At 37.5% G+C, this 22,452-nt stretch overlaps 1 protein-coding gene across 5 annotated transcripts; it reads right to left on the minus strand.

Moving 5' to 3' along the window:
* Positions 1-8,384: 8,384 nt before the first annotated feature.
* LOC123676684 (TRAF-type zinc finger domain-containing protein 1-like) lies at positions 8,385-22,310 on the minus strand. Of its 5 annotated transcripts, none has more exons than XM_045612800.1 (8): positions 22,156-22,272; positions 18,685-19,044; positions 16,555-16,630; positions 15,207-15,541; positions 14,753-15,094; positions 12,709-12,906; positions 12,517-12,621; positions 8,385-9,287 (listed from the first exon to the last, which is right to left on the minus strand). In XM_045612800.1, exons 3-8 carry the CDS (start codon positions 16,593-16,595, stop codon positions 8,812-8,814), a joined length of 1,497 nt encoding a protein of 498 aa, XP_045468756.1. In that variant the 5' UTR covers positions 16,596-16,630; positions 18,685-19,044; positions 22,156-22,272; the 3' UTR covers positions 8,385-8,811. The 5 variants fall into 5 exon arrangements, with proteins under 5 accessions (XP_045468756.1, XP_045468753.1, XP_045468754.1 ...); XM_045612797.1 differs by lacking the exon at positions 18,685-19,044 and adding an exon at positions 19,358-19,709 and having other exon boundaries at positions 22,156-22,265; XM_045612798.1 differs by lacking the exon at positions 18,685-19,044 and having other exon boundaries at positions 22,156-22,310.
* Between the last annotated feature and the right edge of the window lie 142 nt (positions 22,311-22,452).

Consider the following 22,452-nt stretch of genomic DNA (forward strand, 5'->3'; position numbering starts at 1 on the left):
AATTCGCCGTGCCAAAGTAAGTGTGGCCGAAAACCAGAACGCCAGACAAAGACACTACAGATCTTTTTGACGTACACATTTCACGAACGAATGGTTCAAGTGCAAGTGGTTTTCCAAAGTGTTATTCTTGACGACCATTTGTTTCATGAAACGTACTTATATAAAAAAAAAATTGAAAGTAGAAATCAAATGACTGATAGTCAAAGAAATTGTTTGAGTATAAAAAAAAAAGCTGATCTTCAAACGGGTAAATCCTCGAATCAATTCACGTACAAAGGTGCACAGAGAAAATAGAAAGAAATTGGTAACATACTTAATAGTATACCTGGTGCATCTCGGAATTAGAAGAATTGAAAAAAGGTAAAATTTGGCTGCACTAATAGGTTATGTATTTTCATAATAACTAACCCGATTACCCACTTCCTGATTAACCCGAATAGTGTCTAATTCGAATAATTGCAGTTCGCCCTTTGACCCTCTCGAAGAGGCGACCGCGGATTGAGGCATGCTTCAAATCTATTATTAGAAGCCGCTAGGGCTAGGCGTAAGAATATTCTCGATTTCTAGTCGCGTCGATGTAGATAACGCGCTAGACAAGGAAGCGCGTGAGGCATGCCTCAAACCGTTTACTTCTTAAAGAGGAAGTGAAATGAATATACAAGAATCGAGAGATTGATTGGATATTATGGAACAGAGTTCCAGTGGCGTAACGTATGATTTGAAATTGAGGATGAAATAGATGAATAAAATATTCGATTAATTCTATTGCTACGTGCAATTTCCAGAATTCATTTGGTGAGACACTGCCTTATCTGCCTCATAGGACAAACCGCCACTGAATTCTTGGGGGTAATTACCCCCAGTATCCCCCACATCTACGCCCTTGACTGCGATTAGATGTTGAGATAGCCGTCAACCGAGTTTGGTATGAAGGACTACCCTACAAGATGAAGATGGGAGGCTATACTACCAGAACCTGCACAACAATAAGAAAAATACCTGAGAGAAATACATTACGCTTTATCTTCTAATACTGATAGCCAAGTGGAAGCAGGAGTGCCTCAAGGCTCAGCTCTAGGACCTCCCCCCAACAACATATAAATATATACATACTACATCCCAAAAAGTCAAGAAACTGTTAGCCCTATTTGTAGATGATAAGGGAATAGCAGTCAGATAACGTAGAACACACGTTTTTATACAAAAGACTGCAAGAAGCACTAGAATGAATAGAGGAATGTTTCATCAAATAAAAATTGAAATAAACGGCAGAAAGAGCCAGGCTGTACTTCTACAGAAAAGAGGCCTAGAGATGAACTCATCATCTAGATAATTTCTTGGATATTATATCAGTCACACTGACACTGTCACAAAAACAATACAATTTCAATAAAAAATCTCACTGGAACTTGCGAAACTATCAGTCAATTTTCTGATATACCGATCGTCCGACCATAAAAAATTAAATCGAGCTTTAACTGGATTAACCATTGTGATGTCCTTAAATAAGCAAAAACCAATTCTCTCCCAAAAAGGAAAATGAGTTAAAAACGTTCCATCATTAGATTGGATATAAAAAGGTGCGATAAGGACCAGTTAACTTTGCAAACACTTTGACCCCCGCTTCGACCTTAAGATTTATTGTGCTACACAACGCTGTTTACCATTCGGACATCACAATTTCAATAGCATATATACCTCCCTAGGTTTCGCATATATCATTTTTTCCGGTTTTAAACCAAGAGCGAAGGTTTTGTAGCCTTTTCCTGAGGCCAGCTTCACAATAAGAGCAAATGTTCACCTGTCTCAATTTTTTCTTGACATAATCGCAGGTATCGACTGGAATTTTATCCCATGTTGCACAGATGATAATTTACAGAGTTTGGCGAGGAGTTCTCGAGCCAAGTTTGTTCTCCCATTCTCCCAGGAGTTTGGTGTTACGTACTGAGATCGCTGGTGAACTTATCCAGCGATACACACCCTGTCACACACTTAGCAAAAAAAACAGGGGTTTCCACCCATAAACTCAAAATAACAAAAAAAAAAATGGATTCATAATCTACTAGAATACTAAAAAAGCTGCACATATTTCAAGCCACTCAACTAACTATAAAGTCAAACTTACAAAATAAATACTTCCGAAATTAATAAAAAAAAACCCGCCCAAAATTATAGTTACTCAATTAAGTTAGAGGCGATTCTGCTCATGAAATGGTCAAGTCGGTTCTTAAAACAATTCACCAAACTTGCACCAACAACAATATTTGGCAACCTATTCCATCCACCGAAAACTCTTGTGGGTTGTAGTCCTTATACTGTGACTAAAGTAGTTCACGGCCAAGGACAAATTAGGGAAATAAAATAATGGGATAAAAACACTTATTCAATTTATTTCCAACCCACTAAAAATTGTGTGTCTCGGGAACAGATGTGAAAATCTTTACTCTTCTCGTTATCGGTGCAAGTGTTGCACATATGTACATAGATGTAGTTTCTCGTAGACTAGTCTGAACTCAATTGAATTATTCGCCCTGAAATGCCGAGTTTTATGGGCATTCAGGCCGTTTTCCATTCGACCGTTAGCAAAACCTTTCTACGGATCCCTTAGGGGTGTGGCATTGATCATTCTAAGTTTGTACACCGAATTCTTCAGTTTTCGGACTCAGAATATTTTCAAAGGAATCGATAGATTCCCTACACAGACACCCACCAGTAACGAAGTTACGAAATCATTGTTAGGTACTTCTTTGGGAAGTGTACCTTCCTACCGGATCTGGTTTTTCTTGTTTACGGGATACTACTTGATCATTGGCTTCGTTTTCTACTGGATCTTCTTTGTGATCTTCCTCATGCTCTTAATTTCGAGATTGTCGAATATGTAGGCTGGTTTCAACATGTCGATCGTCACCGTCGTTTCCTTGTTTCCTTGATCTTGATTACGAAATGTTTTGGATCTCTCCTCAAAACTTCGTATGGTCCGTCGTAGGGTTTCTGCAGGCCTAATTTTGGGCCCTCATGTCGGACGAAAACGAATCGTGACGTTTCCAATTCCTTGAACACGAAGCTGGGTCGTTCTCCGTGGTGGTTGGTGTTGATAGGTCTTATTCTTCTTATTTGTTGCCTCAGATCCACTACGAAGTCGGCTGTGTCTGCACTGTCATCCGTACTTGTAGCTGAAATTCTCCGGGCAATCTTAATGGCTCTCCGTATACCATTTCTGCAGCGGTTGCTTTAAGTCTTTCCACCAAGCTGCTTTCATTCCCAGAAGGACACTGGGAAGCGTTTCGGTCCATCGGTCATTGCTGTGGCATTTGATTGCTGCCTTAAGTTGTCGATGTATTATTTCTACCATACCGTTGGCTGCTGGGTGGTAGGCGGTGGTTCTGATATGGTTCATGTCAGTCAACTTACATAGTTCGTTGAACAAGCTTGACTCAAACTGTCTCCCTTGATCTGTGGTGATCCGGAGTGGAGTGCCGAACTTCGCTATCCAATTGGTGTGAAACTTCTTAGCGATGGTGGATGCTTCCTGCAGGGGAATTGCTTCTGGCCATCTGGTAAATCGGTCGACACAGGTGAGGCAGTATCGGTAGCCTTCGGCGTACGGCATGGTGATAATATCCATGTGTACATGATCAAATCGACGTACCGGTGGCGTAAATGTCATTGGTGGAGTGATGACGTGACGAGTAACTTTGGATCGCTGACATTCTAAGCAGGTGCGGGACCATTTCCTGCAATATGCGTTAACTGAAGGCCAAACGAAACGTTGCTTCACCATCTTCGTCGTCGCATTGGTACCAGGGTGTGCCAGTCTGTGGATTGTGTCGAATGTTACTCTCCGGAATGGCTTCGTCAAGAATGGACGTGCTGGGGGGTCGACGTATCGAAGTACACCGAGGTGGTTGATCCATGCGGCTTCATCTTCCGGACCAGCAAACCTGTATCGCCTTGCAGATATCTCCGTAGCTCGTTGTCGTCCTCTTGTGATCTGGCCAATGCTGCATAGTCCAAGGTGGGAGTAATTTCGTCCACTCTTGAAAGGGCATCGGCAACGACGTTCTGATCTCCTGGGACGTAGTTTATGTCGGTGGAGAACTGGGAGATGTAGTCCAGATGTCTGAACTGTCTGGGCGAGCACTTCTCTGGCTTCTTCTTGAAGGCAAATATTAGGGGTTTGTGATCCGTGAAGATCGTGAAATTTCGGGCTTCTACCATATGCCTGAAATGTTTGATGGCTAGCAGTTATCGGTCGTAGGCTCCATATCTGGTTTCTGGTGGTGACAGCTTCTTCGAAAAAAATACCAGTAGTTGCCGTTCGCTGTTGACCATTTGCTGAAGGGTCGCTCCGACTGCTATGTCTGATGCGTCGGTCACTAGGGCTAAAGGTGCACCATCCTTGGGGTGCGCCAGCAATGTTGCTGAGGCTAGCATCTTCTTTCCTTCTGCAAATGCTGTAGTGGCTTCTGTAGTCCACTGGATTTTCGCTTTTCCTCTCAACGTTGGAACTAGTAGATCGTTGAGCGGCGCCAATATATGTGATACTCTGGGTATGAAACGACGATAGAAGTTTAACATACCCAAAAATGTTCGAAGGTCTTTGGCGGTTGACTGTTGGCTGTACTCCAGGATGTCTTGGACTCAATCTGGTAGTGGTTTCGTACCTTCAGCAGAGACGAGGTAGCCAAGGAACTTCACTTCTTGTTGTCCGAAACTACACTCTGCTGGATTGAGGACGATGGAGTATTCTCGGAAGTTCTCGAATATGGTGCGAAGATGTTCCATATGCTCCTCTTCGGACGAAAAGGCGATCAGCACGTCATCGATGTAGCTGAAGCAGAAGTCTAGTCCTCGTAGAACTTCATCGATGAATCTCTGGAAGGTCTGAGCAGCGTTCCTGAGTCCAAACGTCATGAACGGGAACTCGAATAACCCAAATGAAGTAGTGATTATGGTCTTAAGTATGTCTTCTTCGGCTAGGGGAATCTGGTTGTACGCTCGTACTAGATCGGAGGTAGAGAAGATGTTCTTCCCTTAGAGAATGTGGGCGTAGTCCTGTATATGCCTCACCGGATACTGGTCGGGGATAGTCCGGGCGTTCAAGGCTCGGTAATCTCCGCACGGTCTCCATTCTTCTGAACCCTTCTTCGGTTCGGGATGTAGCGAGGACGACCATGGACTGTTGGACGGAACTGCGATTCCTAGCCGGAGCATGGCTTCGAACTCCTTCTTGGATGCCTTGAATTTCTCTGGTGCCAAGCGCCGTGGTCCATGGGTCATTTTGATGTGATGCCTGGTCTGGTGTGTGATTCGTCCGGAGGCTCCTTCTGGTCGGGTAATTTCTGGGAAAGACATTGATAGCTGATGATATCTGGAGGATCCGTTGACTGTCTTGACTTCTGGGATGTTGCACTCAGTCACTTCTCATCGAGTAGTGAGTTGGGTGCTTCCGTCCAAAAATCTTTGGTTTCTTACTTCCACTCAGGAAGTCGACACCGATCATGGGTTTGGATACATCTGCTATGACAAACCTCCAGGTGAAATCTCGGCGTAGTCGTAAGTTCAGCGTGAGAGTGGTTGTACCATACGTTGCGATGGGTGTCCCATTGGCAGCTGATAGGACGTAGTTCGACTTTTCTCTTCTTCCGTTGACTGCACTTCGTGGGAAGACGCACAGATCTGCTCCAGTGTCGACCAGAAACTTCAGCTTGGTGTGTGCAGGCGGCGCGTCGTTAGGCTGGGATCACTGGCCGCCCCTAGTGAAAGCCCCCCTCGTTTCCCGAGGTGTACTTGCAGAGCTGTCTGCACCTAGTGGACCTGGTTCCAAATCTCCAATGATACCAGCACTTGCCGTCGATTGACTGTTGGCCTCGATTATGACTTCTTGGACGGTCCTGTCTCTCCGGGATCTGCCTGCTTGGGCTACCAGTTCGGCTCTCAGGGTTGCTTTCTCCTGGTTGAGACCTAGTGTGAGCTGTGCTAGTTTGGCACTGATGATGGCTTCTATGCTAGTTGTCTCGTTCACCAGTTGTACGGGAGGTCGGAATGCTTCCATGATGTAGTCTGCTTGGACGGCTAACTCTTGGAGGCTGCTGTCTTTTACGATGACCAACGACATCTGGACACTCCGGGGTAAACGATTCATCCAGAGGGATTTCATGAGGCTCTCCGGAACGGCTGGATCAGCAAAGCTCTGTAAATGGCGAAGAAACTGTGAGGGTTTACGGTCTCCCATTTCTTCTCACTCCAGGAGGCGTCGGGCCCTCTCCTCTTGTGTGGCACTCAGACGTCGAATAAGCTCTGTCCTCAATTTGTGGTAGGCGTCGTCGGTGGGTGGATTAATTATGGTGTCCTTCACCTCCGTTGCATATTTGGCTAGTAGGGCACCAACGGTATAGCCAAACTTAGTCCTGTCCTGTGTCACCCCCGCGCTGTGGAAACTTCAGCCATGGCGAACCATAACTCGGGATCGGTGGCGACAAATTTTGGCATCCGGACGGCGACTCTTGATACCTGGGCTTCTTGTGACATTTTTCTTCGGGATTCGCTTCTTCTTCAAATCACGTCGGGGTTACCAATTTGTGGGTTGTGATCCTTATATACTGTGACTAAAGTAATTCACGGCCAAGGACAAATTAGGGAAATAAAATAACGGGATAAAAACACTTATTCAATTTATTTCCAACCCACTAAAAAATGTGTGAAGAAGATGATATTTAGATCTTATCGTTTTTTAAGGGTCGCTGGACACTTGGGTCGTTGCGGCTCGGTCTCAGGTACTTTTTCGCCGGTCTCGGGAATTAACAGATGTGAAAATCTTTACTCTTCTCGTTGTCGGTTCAAGTGTTGTACATATGTTGTAGATGTAGTTTCTCGTAGACTAGTCTGAAGTCAATTGAATTATTCGCCCTGAAATGCCGAGTTTTATGGGCATTCAGGCCGTTTTCCATTCAATTGTTAGCAAAGCCTTTCTACGTATCTCTTAGGGGTGTGGCTTTGATCATTCTAAGTTTGTACACCTAATTCTAAGTCAAGGCAGATCAGACGTATAAAGCTGAAAAAAATGGGACCCAGGACTGATCCCTGCTGGACACCACTGGACATATAATTATCCGCAGATAAATGAACGTCCGCCACTCTCACGCGGGAGGTGCGATCGGGTAGGAAAGCTCTCATCCAAGAGTGCAATTCTCCGCCTAAGCCTAGGTGTTGTAATTTATGCAGATTATCGAGGATAACGTTTTGTATTGTTAAAGGGGGTCTATATCATTTCAGCGATAAGTTCAATAATTAGTACGCTTTATTTTACGCTAAAGACCATCGATTTACATGAGGTATTCCCAATTATTCATTTTAAGGAGTTCGTCATTGCGGAAAGTCTTTATTTATTATTTTTTTTGGAATAATAAATAAAAAAGTAATTAAATGAATTTATTGAAAAATGAATATTATACACAAATATTTCTTTATAAATTCTCACATAAAAATATTATGAAAATGCGGTTCTTCTAAAATTAAAAATGAAGACGTAAAAACGTCTTGCATGTGTTAGAAAAGGACGGTAAATCATAGGAATGTTTAAGATTGCTTCACCCGTCATGAAAAGTGGTTGGATCTCGAAAACACTGAGGAATGAGGAGTAGTTAAACTTTGACAGATCACGAGAATGCCACTGTGTATAAACCCCTCTTAACAATGGAGGACAAATCAGAGTTTTCAGGGGCCCCTAGCGTCAAAATTAGTCTATAGAAAAACTTTTTCCTATTGATCTTTTCATTTGAAATGACTTAGACTATAACATATCCAAAATTCAGCCAATTTGACAGGAGGCGACTTTCTCTAATAAAGAATAAGGTATCCTATTCCTCGAATTCACCCATCAATCCCCTCAGTTCTAATTTACTGAATAAGGGAACTTTTTCCAGTAACATCATCAAGTAGTAGGGGAGTAAATTGGCCTGACCTTCTGCCAAAACGCAATCTTCCTCCACGTGCACTTTCAAAAATATTTCAGCAAAGAAAAAATAATTTCTTGAATCTCACAACACAAAGATTTCAACATTTTGGCTCTGAAGTATGTAATATTTTCAATACGTAAGTATAATACTTCTGAAAGATATTATTTATAACGATTGAAAGCAAGAATACAGCATAGGTAACAACAGAGAGCAAATATCCCCGGATTTGTTACAGCTTCAAGCAGCAACACGAAATTTTTGGTTAATACCAAAATCTAACTAGGCGCGACATCATTGCCTGTTTAATGTTAATAACTGCTTTTTTAATGACAATATGCTTTCAAAATTTTGTTGTTTAATTGGAGCAGCCATAGCTTTGAATACTAACGCTCTTCAAAAATTCATGCAAAAGGAAATAAGAAACCATTGTTAAATTTTATTTTTTTTTATTTAAGTTGAACAGAGAATCACAATGGAATTATCAGAATAGAACCAAAGTTCAAAACAAAGTGAATGATTAAGAATATAGAATCAAAAACTTTTATGTAAGTAATGAAAAGGTAAATAATGAAAACATATGAATAAAAATTGGAGAATCAAATAATGATATAAAAACATCAAAAAGGCTAGGCTGTTGAAAATTGAATCGATAGCATTACACATGAAAATATATTCACTTTAATTACTTTGATATCTTCCATTGTTCTAAAGAGAGGAGATAATTATGAAGGCAGCTTACAGTAATTGTTATGTCGCATGGATATGCCAAAAACTATCAAAAAATATATATAAAAATTTTAAACAAAAAAAAGTCGAGCAGAAGTGCTCCTCTCGGAATCGCTCTAAAGAGCGTTCAACCACAGGTGGCCTGGTGCCTGTTGAGCTGCGAAGCGGGGAACATATCTGCGCAAAATTCACAAGGCAAATCGACTTCAGGACAGCTCGCAGTCGTAGAAGGCACCTGGAATTGGGCCAAATCAGGCCTACAACCGGTCTGATGCTGAATGAGAATGTCTTCTGGTATTGGAGTATCGCAGAACTCGCAGGGGATGAGAAGATCTTTTTTTGATTGCCTTTGACGTCTAGGGACACGGGGAATATCAGTCTTTCTCGATTCTCCCAAAGGAGAAGGTGCTCTAGCTAGACCATCTTCATCGTCCTCGAAACTCCTGACCCTCGAGGTAGATCTGGAGAAGAAAAGATCTGGTCGACATCCGGTCTGATGTTGGATGAGGTCCATGTGAGGAATTGGGGTATCGCAGAACTCACATGGGATGGTTAGTTCAGTAGGGGGATTTCTACGTCGACTAGGAGGCTGCGGTGCTTGACCTGTGAAAATAAGATCGAGATAAACATTGATGTTTGTTCTCTAAAATAGTAGGTAATGATTTTTTGCTGCTTATCGATTTGAAAAGTTTTCAACTCAACACTCAAATTGAACACATTTGTTCATTTTCAGCGGGATGTTCAAGATTGCCATCTCAACACTTCAAATTCAATTATAGACATCATAGGAACTGACAAAGGCAAACACCCAGATATACTTATCCGATTTAAACTAGTTTTAGTACACATGTATAGCGCTTAATACTTAGACAATTTCATGCCCTTGTTGAATGAACCAATTGGGACCTCTAGTCACGTTTGCTTCTTCGATAATAATCTGAAAACTTAACTCTTGACTATGAAGTTTGATGTTTTCAGATTGTGTATGCAATAAGTTTTTTTTATTCATTTTTGTTTTTGAAATAGTACAATAAAATTCCATTCCTGATTGAATTTAACTCATAACTCTGTTTTGTAAAGAGCGTTGATTGAGTAATTTGGAATTGGATATTGGAATAAATAAATAAATTCTCTGTAAAAGCCCCTTTTGATTCAAAGATTTCCTGAAGTTGAATACTTTTGTAATTATATGTAAATAAAATTAATCTATTCAGAATACAAATATTGTTGTTTATTCTGGACAATAATAATAATAATATATTATAAGAACGCTATAAGCTGTACTGGGATCGTACAGTTTTGACTGATAAAACAGTCCCTCACAAGTCACAATAGACCAGATATATTACTAGTCGATAAACATCAGAAGACAGCATTACTCATCGATGTAGCAATACCAAATAACAACAACCTGCGTCAAAAGGAGGTCGAAAAAATTTCAAAATATAGGAATTTCAGATAAAGCGTCAGTGGGGAATGATATCAACGAAAACTATTCCAATTATCATCTCAACAACTGGAATAGTGCCCAAAAATCTCAAGAGGAATATCAAGCAACTGGAACTTATGAGTATATATATAGAATAGAATATATATTTATTTTCAATAATTATTGCAATATAGGTACTAAGGTACAACAATAAAAATGAAAAAAGTCAAAATCACAATAAAAAAAAAGAATTATTAATTAAATCATTACTATGTATGATAATCTTTAGAGAAAATTTCAAATTCATGCAGACTGTATGGTTCACACTTTTTTACGAGATCATATATTGTTTTCTTGAAAAGCCTGTAGTCCATGATCTTCTGGATCTCCTTTGGCAGTTTATTAAATAACTTTATACCAGCATAATGCGTGTTCTTTTCTCGCGAAGTAGAGGAATGAAGTGGATATATATAAGGGCTCATTTGTCGGCTATTATTTCTATTTTTGCACTCCTCAAAATAATGGTTCAGTTTTCGGAAAAAGAGAAGAAGTCTGTAGATGTAAAGGCCATATATAGTTAGGATGTTATTACTTTTGAAAAGGCCCCTACATGAGTCCCTATATCCCATTGCAAAAATTGTGCGTAAGGCCCATTTTTGCACAAGGAAGACCTTTTTTATAATATAATGCAAAAAGCTGTTCTTTTAGGTACTGCAAGGACGGTGAGCAAATTCCTAGGAAGCGAAGGAAAGGTACAAGGATCACGTGTAAGAGGACCAGAAGTTCGACGAGAACCAGGGGGGCAACAAGGACCGGACACGACCGAGCTCTACCCTTCTGATATTTTAAATATCTGGGATTGAGTGAATGTTCCTCTTACCGGGGAGTGAGAAGCCGACGGCGAGAAGAAATCCTACGCGTATAGGAAAAATTCGGGGATAATAATAAGTTCAATATTATTATTATAATGCTCGATAAAATCGTAATTCTATTCAGTCCATAAAACTGAATAGTTTTGTATGTCAATATAAGTAATCTCCTCAAAATTGATTCTTTTGATTTATAGATATACTTTTGTTCTTGAAAACTTCCAAAGGTTTACTGATTAACTTCAGGAATTGTGTTCTATGATGTAACAGAATATAAGAGGAAATCTTGAGCAATCAGAGAAACTATTATGTAGATTATAAAATTGTCACCCTAGTCATACCTAATCATAAATAAATAGGTTCAATTTTTGTTATAATAGTGGAAAATCTTTTGATTTATTTCACCTTAGGTTTGTTTAGATTCAATTAGTCCTAATTTTAGAAATGAGTTGTAAACCATTGGAGGGCGGAGAAATAAAAGAATTTCAACAATTACTGGTTGAAAGCTCAAACAAATGAAGTAATTTTGACAATTTTCTTGCAATAATTCAAAGCTTACCACATCAACGAATAATTAAGTTATTAGGAATAAAAACTTTCTCTATAATTGCATGTAAATTTAGAGAATATTTAAAAGGTGAATTTGTGGAATGCTATTGATTGTTTTCTTAAATTATAAACGTAATTCAAAAGAGCATTCAACATCGATATCCACTGGAGAGCGGGATATTGCATTAATATAGATGAACTATGAATATCCTCAACGATATTGTAGTAACCTCAAAAACTTGACAACTAAACCTGAAATTGTAATTATTTATTTATTGTGTAAAAGACTAATTAAATCGGATAAACATATATGGATATCGTCATACATTCTATAATCATTCCTAACTAATGGGCAGGATCTAATACCAGTTCTAACAATCACTTGATTCTTATTTGATTTTGGAGTTCTCGAAAACTATAATGCTTTTCTCTAAAGCCATCAGAGCTCTTGAAATTAAGACCGCATTGACCATTTGCGTCGAATGGGCGTGTCGGGAGATGCAGACCCTCTAAATTGGAGAAAGAAACATCCCAACATACTTGCTTAAATGTTTAGTTTAGTTTATTTATTTATTTATTTTTTTTTAATAATGTCCAGGATTACTTATCTAGACAGGCCAGTTTTTAATCCTGACTATCTAAGATCCTAAAAATGTTGTCAGATTTGCCAACACTATAAAGATCTCCTTTTCGATCTTGAACGTATAACCTTAAAATTTTCAGGGTAGGTTCGGATCTCGAATGCCGATGTTAATAAAATCCGAATAGAGTTTCTGTAAATATGGACGGCAATATGCGTCATCTGAACCAGTTTTCTCAGTTCACAACCTTCGGTAGTTCTCGAGAATATTTTAGATTCCTCAAAGTATTCGATTCTGCCCATTAATATTACCAATATTGCCTTAATCAACACAATTAGAAATGAAGTTAGTGGAAGCCAGAAAAAGCTGGAAAAACACAAAACACGTTGAAACTAAAACATAACCTTTATTGTGATTGAAATGATTTCTTGGGACCGCTCCACTGTGCCTAAGAGGTACAGTTATGCTAGCCGAGTCATGAAGGAGATTTCTTATGTATTCAGTTTTACCTGCGAATGGAACGTGAATTAAGAAAGCCCTACGTGAAGAGCGATGGACACGATGAATATATCAATCAGAACAGATTCGATACTCACAATCTAATCTTCTGGATATTTCCTTGTAAGACTCGCCCTTTTCTATCTTAGCTTTGGGTATACGGTAGTTCGAGGGCAGATAATCCGTTGGATCAAACTGACTGAAATCTGTGTAAATGGTGGGTTCGAACCTTCTTCTTCTTGGTGGAGAGTTAGTTTTTTGGGTTGTTGAATCCCACGAAGGTTTAGGTCCAGGCTCTGTGAATAAAAACACAAATACTGAAGAAAAATATGTTTTACAACCACATAGAAAATATCACAATCATTTTGGCCCGGTATTTTTGCATACAGGAGTATGCTAGAAATAGCCAATTATAAAATATTTTCCACCCTGATTATTTTTTATATACAGGGTATACCGGGATCAACTGTACCAGAGAACTCTTACCAGAGGTATAATAGGACTAGGGGAGTACGGATTGGCTATAAAAAATTAATTTCTGCCTTTCCTCAGAAATCTACAGGGTGAGTTTTCATGTTCATGGAAATAATGAAACCATCATCAGAACCAATTATGTATATCGGCGGAATTTATTGAAACTTGGAATGTTATTGTCACATGCAAAGGTCGAGTCAAAGAGATATTAATTATTTCAATATTCCAGGACCGGTCTCATTATTCCTCATTTAAAGTGTTCACGTCGAAAATATTAGTTTGTATTTTTGTTTTAAAATAATTGATTAGATTTTCAAAAGAAGGATAAATTCAGCTTCAATACGCAATACCACTCAAAGTTGTCACATCTAACATTCTTTTTTTATGAATTTTTGAAATTGGACAAAGTTTGCAGTCATTTTCTATGATGAAAACTGAAATTTGAGATAGTTATTACTTATTGGTTAGGTTCCATATTGTTATAAAATTTTGAAATTATCAATTATCAAAATGACTTATTTGAAAAATGGAGAATATAATGGTATTATGTGGGTGTATTTTTATGTGTATTTTTTGACGAGTGTGTTCAATACTCAGATTTCTTACGGTCGCTTGGCAAATTCGGTTCATCTTGACTTCTTACAAAACATTTTACCGGCATGCTACAAGGCATTATGACAGCAATTTATTTTCAACATGATGGGTTTGGCCTCATTTTGGTTTAGAAGTGAGAAATTACCTTGAAAATTCTTACCCAAATAGATAGGTCGAAGAGGCCTTCTGGATCTCCAGATCTTAACCCACTTGATTATTTGAAAATTGAAGGATATGACAAATGCTGAATACATCCAGTCAAGAGACTAGTTGATAAATAAAATAATTAATTATTGCGATATATTATTAAATAATGGCGATATGATTCGGAAGGCTATATCCAATCTGAATATTTGACAAGAGAAATGAGTATAAGCAAATGGTTTTCAATTCGAACAACTTTTCAAATAACTTTTAATGAATTCCAATATAAGGAATTTATCCACTTTCTTTTTGATTCTCAAGACATGCATTTCGATGTTCTCCATTTTGTTGTTTCATTATTAAATGAGTTTAGACTGACTTTTTAGAAGATTTTTCAGGAAGTATTTCACGTTTCATATTCAATCACGAGATATCTCAGACCTGTTTATGTGAATAAATCAAATTTTTCGAATTTCAAAAACTTGAAGCTAAATTTATGCTCTTTTTGTACCTAAATCTAAACGAATATTTTGAATTTGAAATACAAAGTGATATTTTTAACCTGAACATTTAAAATGAGAAATAATTAATCTGAAGTTTATACAATAATGTTTAAATAAATTAACTGTTCACCTGATTGGAAGATTTGAATTTCTTTCTTGACTTGAATACTGATCTTCAGCATTTGAAGATGCTTCATTTCATTTTAAGCATTCGAAGATGCTAAATTTCATCTTAATTATTTGAAGGTGCTGAATTTCATGTTCAGCCAAAAGCATTATCGTAAACAGATTATAGATTATGTTGCTATGAATTAATCTAGAATAGTTTTCTAGATTCTATTTAGAGTAACTTCAGACTTCATCTTAATGATATCGCTATGCTTCAACAAAATGGCGATCTTTATTTTTTTTATAGAATGAGACTTACCATCGTTCAATTTCAAAAAACCATGGTTGGTGTCGAGATGCATCTGTTTATGCTTGAACATCACCAATTCCCCACACTCCAAACACTTATCCGTCCTACTACCGCAGTAGTTTTCATGTTCTTCTAGTTCCACCTTTGGCAATTCTAATTCGCAGTACCTGCAGGGCATCATTCCACTGTTGGGTTTTGAAATATTCCCATTGATCTTTTTTTCAACCTTCTTCACGGCCCCTGTTCCGTTTGATGTTATTTTGCTGGTTGTGTCAATCGACTTTGACTCATGAACATTGGAACTTTGGAGTTTAGTACTTTGCATGTTTGTTGATGAAATATAGTTATGCCCTGTGCCAAAAACAAGACATAAATTGGATGAAAGTGATAATTGAAGTATAAAAAGTCTAAAAGTCTAAAAGTAATAATTGAAGTATAAAGGGTTGAAAAGAAAATAAATTACCTTCAGATAGTGATGTACTTTGCAATTGCGAACCCAACTTCCTTGAATTCCCCGAAAATTTTTCATGTCTTTCTAAATATTTCTCCTTTCTCTCTGCTATCTTCTTATCTTGTACTTCTTTTCTGCTTTGATAGTAGGGACTCTTTTCTATGTTAGATTTAGGGGGTTCTGGCGTTTTCTGTTTCGGTTGTGGCTTAATTTTTTCGAAGCATGTTTTAACATGATCTTCGTACTTAGCCTTTGCAATTGGTTCTTTACATGTTTTGCACAATGTAATATTCCTTGCACAGTGTGCTGAGTGCATCACATAATTGCTCTGGGGAATTTCCCTTTTGCTAAAAATTAAATTTAAAAATTATATTATTGCACTAGAAAGAAAGGTGTTAGAATTTTTGGAACAAACGGTTATCAAAATATTCTTTTTTTTAAGTGGAAAAGTCATCTAGATTGCGGGAAACCTTAAAATCTAAAGAAACTCCTCATTATCAAATGTAAGTTGGGCACTGCCGCTATAGTATATACACTGCCTCAGCTCCTGTAACCTACCGTTAAACTGGAAATTATACTTTCGCGATATTCTTAAAACACATACTGATAACTAACAAGTTTCACTTGAATAAAATTACAAAAGGCGTTTATTAAATCATCATAGATGAATTCCATGAAAAGATGTGTTTGGATATTCTTCCAATATTACCTACCTATAAAAATAGGTGGATAAAAATTTTGAACCTTATTATTAATCTCTCTTGACATATTTAATTGAGATTTTCATCAATATTTTAGTATATTAAACTTGCAGTCTGTCAAAACTTTTATGAAATAATTATTAAAATATCAAAATATATAAGAGTATCATAATACGCTACTTATGGAAATTTGGTAATTTTCATACCACTAAGACCAATGTACATTCTTATATTTTTTGGCTAATTTAATTGTTACTCCACAATGTTTTATTATTTCACAAAATTCTAATTCAACAATGATCTTTGTTGTTCCGTCGCATTTTCTACAATTCACCCACGTATATATAGCAGCATTCTTTTAGAATATCGCAAAAAAAATCATATCTTTCGCGCTATTCAATCTTAACGCACAAAAATCAACAGAAGCCATATGATCTGTCATCTAGCGAATAGAATTGACAGCACGGTCAAATTTCACTTTGAAGATTATAGAGATTCTGTAGATTTTGGGAAAAAGTAACGCCATGATTCTTTGTGCAAGGTACAAGGATGATTTTAAAACGAGATATTTCTTGTGATTGATTGTTATCATTACGAAATATTAGTATCTGTAGGTCCTCGAAATGTATATAATTACCAAATGTAACATTTCAACTCACCAATTTCCACATAATTCATGCTCGACCACCACTTCAGCCATTTCATCCACAAAAGAGGCAAGTACTAGGCGAATCTCTGCGAGAAAATGAAACAAAAATAATTACTAACACACGAAACAAAGAAAAGCCATGATAAAGGAACCGCACAAAAAAAAGCGACAAAAGACTGTCTACCTGACGCGCCCGCAAATTAGCTACGATAATTTGGCTCTACAAACTATGAGGAAAACGAAATGACCCCGCGTATTCTGCGATATTTTTAGATGGCTGACTAAAATCCCAACTTAATATACAATTTCTATTTCAAACTTGATACGTTCAAAATCGAGGTCTATAACTCCGACCACGCATTCATCTCGAATTTTGCAGATTTTGGACCCAATTTTAGATGCGGCCTTTAAACAAGGAGGGTTTAAAGTTCATTTGCGAAATTTTTGGCGCGGTCATTTTGGTTTATTATTTTCAACATTCAACCTTTAGAATCGTTCGAGCAAAAAAAAATTGAACATCCCTGAGACTTTCCAAGTCAACGTTTTAAAATGTATAAAACCCAAAAAACCAATAAAAAATCCGTTCGTCCGCAGCTTTTCTCGGAAACTATGAGAGCTGTTTTTATGACATTTGTTACAATTAATAGTTGTGATAACAAGTTCGTGAATATGATTCATTAGTTTTTAAGGCAAACAATCAGTGACTCAAATTTTGAAATATCATGTTTACAGAGATCGAGTAGGGCCGCACAATTTTATGAATCCCCTAGAACCAATTGGAATGATTGGTATTAAATCGAAGTAAGTAATACAATAACACGGTTTTTACAAACAGGTGTCCATTAATTTGCTCTCCGAAATTTATCATTATAATGTTTATCCTTTTATATGATCCATCTCCCTTCTATACCAGGGACATGAGGAAATCTATTTCGAAATCGTTTACGCTCATGTTCAATTTGAAAATGTTATATACATATTTATTCCATGATTATTACAATAGACACAAAATAAATTGAATCTCGAAATGAATAAAAATATTTATATGTAGTATGATCCAACGAAAACTTAATTCCTCAATTTGCACATCGTTAATATAGTGTTCTACGTGCCAAATATGGTTATGCTCCGACGCCTACTTTCAGATATACGAATTTTCGAAACTTAAGGGTTGAAAAACTACCCCTGGATCCCCAGGAAAGTCAATGATTTTTTCATAGTTCATTCTCATCCTCATCGCTAATGATAAGTTACATGCCAAATATAGGTATGCTCCGACGCTCACTTCCAGAGATAGGAATTTTCGAAATTTAAGGGTTGAAAAAACTACCCCCGGATACCCAGGGAAGTTGATGATTTTTCAAAGTTTATTCACATCGCTTATATTGATCTACATGCCAAATATGGTCATGCTCCAGAGATATGAATTTTCGAAATTTAAGGGTTGAAAAAACTACCACTAGGTCCCCAGGGAAGTCGACGATATTTCCACAGTTTATTTACATCGCTAATAGTAATCTACATGCCAAATATGGTTATGCTCCGACGCCTACTTCCAGAGATATGAATTTTTGAAATTCAAGAAAAAACTACCACTGGATCCCAAGAGAAGTTGATAATTTATTCAATGTGTACATTGACATCACTACTAGTAATCTGGATTCCAAATATGGTTAGGCTCTGCCGCGTACTTCCGGAGATATTAATTTTTCAAATTAGACGCATAATACTCGTAATTTGAGTATAATAGTTGCTAAAATTTTTCGCGTTCTATATTTCCTTCAAAGTATGCTCTCAATACTATACGGAACCCACATCCGAAATTTATATCCGATACAGTGAATATTTCCATAAGAAATCATTTTTTGACTGCGCGCCACTGGTCACCGCCTTCGGGTGCTTCCGTCAAACAGTCTGCTGGAAACGATTTGCCAAGTTGACGCCGGTGGGGGATCAACTTTTCCGCTCTTCGCATCCCCCTACCTGCAACCCCCTAACGGGGGTCAGTACAACCCTTGATTTTGAATATGGATGAGGGGTGTTGCGCTATCTCATTTTGAAAGTTCTATCGAGTACTATCTAATCCTGAAATTTTGCTTCAAAATGTCCATCCATAACGAAATAATGGAAGAGTACTTACTTTTGTGATAAGTTTATCAAATGCTAGAAATGGGCACCATTCGCTTCCATGCAGTAATGTAAGTTTTTCTGAGAACGTTCACCTACATTACTCAAGATTCCTGGTGTAATTTGACGGCATTCATTAATAATCCGAGATCGCAAATCATCTAGTGACTCAGGCTGGGTAGATCTTGGATTTCAGTCAAGCCAGATCAGATGATCTGGGTGATCACTCAATATATACCCTTCTTCCAATCCAGGCGAGTAAAATTTTCATCTAAGAACTGACGCACCGGTTGAACGAAATGAGGTGGTGCGCCATCTTCTGCATTCTCCAATACTTGCACGAGGGCTAGATAAATAGCGTTCCCCAATAGATCTAAATAAATTTGACCAGTGAGATTACCGGGAAAAAAAGGTCCGATTATGTGATTTCCATAAATACCCGCCCAAACATTCAATTTTTGGAGACGCTGCGGATGAAATAATCTGGGATTTTCATCTGACCAATACCGACACCCGGTTCACAATACCGTTAAGGTAAAATTGACATTCGTCCGAAAAACAGACACCAAACATGTATTTTTGATTACCATTATCATATTATATCATATCTTATCGCGTACAGGCTTCAGCCTCTGTTTATGTCACAATAAACTATTATTATAATTATTATTAATCATTACACTGACCATTACTTCCAGAAGTGGAGTCGGCGATCAGGAGCATCCTCAATCAGTTCCTGAACCAATCGTATCTTATAAGTATGAAATTTATGTTGTTTCAGGATTTTCATGATTGATGTGCGTTAAACACCAGATACATCGGACAATTTCCTAGTACTCAAGGTCTGATCCATTGCTACCTGACAGCCACGTCCCTCGCTTCGCCTCTTTCATGTACCCTCTTTTTGTTTCCGACTGAACCATCAGTACTGACAAATTTGACAGCCAGTTGCACAACGTAAACAGCGGATACAGTTTTTCCTGGATGTCATTCGTTAAATAAAGTTGTTGTTGCGTTGTTCACGCAGAATCGTTATTTCTAAAAAATAATTTTATCATATCCACACTTTCTTCTAATACAACATTTTAATTCTACTACAAATTCACAATCGCTTTTACACAATTTTAACGTTCTTACAAATTCACGCTAGATAGTAAATCAAAAACATGGTCCGTCTATTTTTGGACAAAAAATTAACAACATTACTTCAAATACCTTTGAAATGTGTCGGATATGAATAATATTCTCGAGATTCCACATTGCCTCTTTGACTAATTTCGCTGTTACTTCATTATAGATGGATATTTTGAAGCGAAATTTTAGGATCAGATAGTATTCGATACGATCTTCAAAATTAGTTATCGCAACATCCCTAATCCCTATTCAAAATCAAAGAGTTGTGCTCAACTCCGTTAGGGGGTTGAAGTTACGTAGATGAAAAATACAGAAAAGTTGTTCCCTCTCGAATCAGAAATTGACGGATCCGAGCGATTTCACACATTTTCATTTCGAAGTCGGAAAATTGGGGTGTTAAGTTTTCGTTGGACCACACTGTATAAGGTGCACTATCACAAAAATGAAGTCGAAAAACTCCATATCTTTGAAACGGATGACATTTTTGAAAAACCGATAACGGGATGCTTCTCATCGAATCTGCAGCTGAAAAATAAAGGTGTAAATATATCTCTAAAACGGTAATTAATTTTTATGATCTATTATGATTATCATACAGGATGTCCCGGGAATAAAGTGACAAACGGATACTATGAATGGAGGTCATCATGGATGACTCGTATCAAGAGCTTTCAATCGCCTGAGTGCCTTCGTTTGAGATATACATGATGATGTTCATCTCATGAGTGGAATTTCACAGTTCCATAACTGTTTAAATAATCGACCGAATCACTTCAAATTTTGAAGTTTTGTAACCCTTTACTAGCGCCTTCCTTCAATATTTCTTAAATCGATTAATCCTCCATTAATCTTCTACTAAAAATTTTAATGACTACATGGCATCAAATGTTGATGAACTTTCCTTCAACTGGGCGATAAACAATTTGACACCCAGTTGCAGTTGCAGGTTCATTAAAATTTAATGTCGCATTAAAATTTCAATTCTCCATCAAACAGTGCGGGTAGCCAAGAGGGTCCTCCTACTTTTAATGAACGTTCCTGCAATTGGGTGTATCATTTTGAATCTGTCGAAGGTACAACCACTGCAGAGACAGATAGGAAATTGAAACAATTCATAGATAAATTTTGACCGAGAAACACGTTTTACATCGGGCAAATTTGAAAAGTTTTGCAACACATGTGGAATGAAACACCACCTACAGGCGCCTCGGCCGGGTCTAGTTTCGGTCTATAGTACGCAAGCGCAACTCACACCTTGTGTTCAAAAAGGCTGAATTTCCTATGGAATCTCGTCCCAGCCCATACCTGCACATTTCTTCAAAATTGGAATAGAAAGCGAAATATTGAGATTCCTGATATTATATTTATAGTTTGCGCATTAGCAAGGTGCACCCTTTATCTGAGAGCTGAAATTGTTATGGACAATACCAATTCAACCTCGAATGTTTAGAACGCGAGATATGGAAGTAACATATGCGCATGCTCAACGAGTAAAAAAAAATGTTTGAATTGAAACCACCTACAACCTAATCTGAACCCACTTCACACTTCATCAAAATCGAATGAAAATTGTAGAACTAAACGCTGTGCAGACACACAGCCCGACAGATACGAAACCAAAGTTGTTGAAGATGGTCTGAAATACATGTTACGAGCAGAAATTCTGAAATTGAAAACCAACAAATTTTTAATTTCAAAAGTGATAACAAAGATTACTCTACCTTTGGTAGACTGGGAAAGTGGGAAGCAATATACTTTTTCAGACATGTTTAATTAATAAAGGAAACGAAATAACATATAACAGTAAAAATTTCGCACTTATTTCAACTGTATAATCGATTCAATTTAATTCAGTATACCTATGTTGATGAAGATTAATTTATGGTTTTTGATATTTAAAAATCAAATTCTCTTTCTTATTCTTGGCTAATCCTGCCTTAATGAACTCAATACAATAATAAGTCGAAAACTATTATTCTCCATATATATTCCGTTCTTCTATAAATATTGGGCCAAGTTCAAATGACAAACTAGAAGAAATACAATTTAATTCACCTACTTTTATCTAAAGAGTACTAATATCATTGTTAACTGTGTGATATTCTTATGTTGTCTCCCTTCGTTAATTATTATTAGAAAAAACAAAATGAACACAATAAATTTCAAACAATACAATTAAAACTTTATTTTAAAACAAGTCGTTAAATAGAAGCCTCTAGGTAATTCCCCTAAACATGTTTGAAGTATCTCAAGTTAGGTTATTTCGATGGTTCCAAACTGAGATTCTAGATTTATTTTTTGAATGAAATGAACACTTCGAATTGAATTTAAAAATGAAGGTAATACTCACATTACTGATTACAAAATGTGGAATACTTGAAAAAGAAAACTACGAGATAAACAAAGTTTCGTCTTCCAAATAAAGGAAAATGACATGCTTGCATGACAGTTCGCTACAGCGAAATGAATCGGTAATCGGTAATCTTGAGGGGGGGGGGGTTCATTTGGATTTGGACGAAACAGAACCGTACTCAGGCGGAAATAGAACCCACGGTTCCTGTTTTGGTTGCAAGCATACATCACAATGTGATTGAACAGCTAAATTTGAAAAATCAGATGATTTTCTCCAGAGGCCATCAGGAGAAAA

The sequence above is a fragment of the Harmonia axyridis genome, chromosome 3 (assembly GCF_914767665.1).
Source record: "Harmonia axyridis chromosome 3, icHarAxyr1.1, whole genome shotgun sequence".
In the NCBI taxonomy this organism is placed as follows: domain Eukaryota; kingdom Metazoa; phylum Arthropoda; class Insecta; order Coleoptera; family Coccinellidae; genus Harmonia; species Harmonia axyridis.

Coding starts and splice junctions, on each gene's coding strand:
- LOC123676684 (XM_045612797.1), bottom strand. CDS start 19,394: ATGCTCCTGATCGCCGACTCCACTTCTGGAAGTAATG. Junction 16,631..19,357: donor CTCCACTTCTGGAAGTAATG/GTCAGTGTAATG, acceptor ATTTTCTCGCAG/AGATTCGCCTAGTACTTGCC. Junction 9,288..12,516: donor TCATTTCAATCACAATAAAG/GTTATGTTTTAG, acceptor TTATTTTCACAG/GTCAAGCACCGCAGCCTCCT.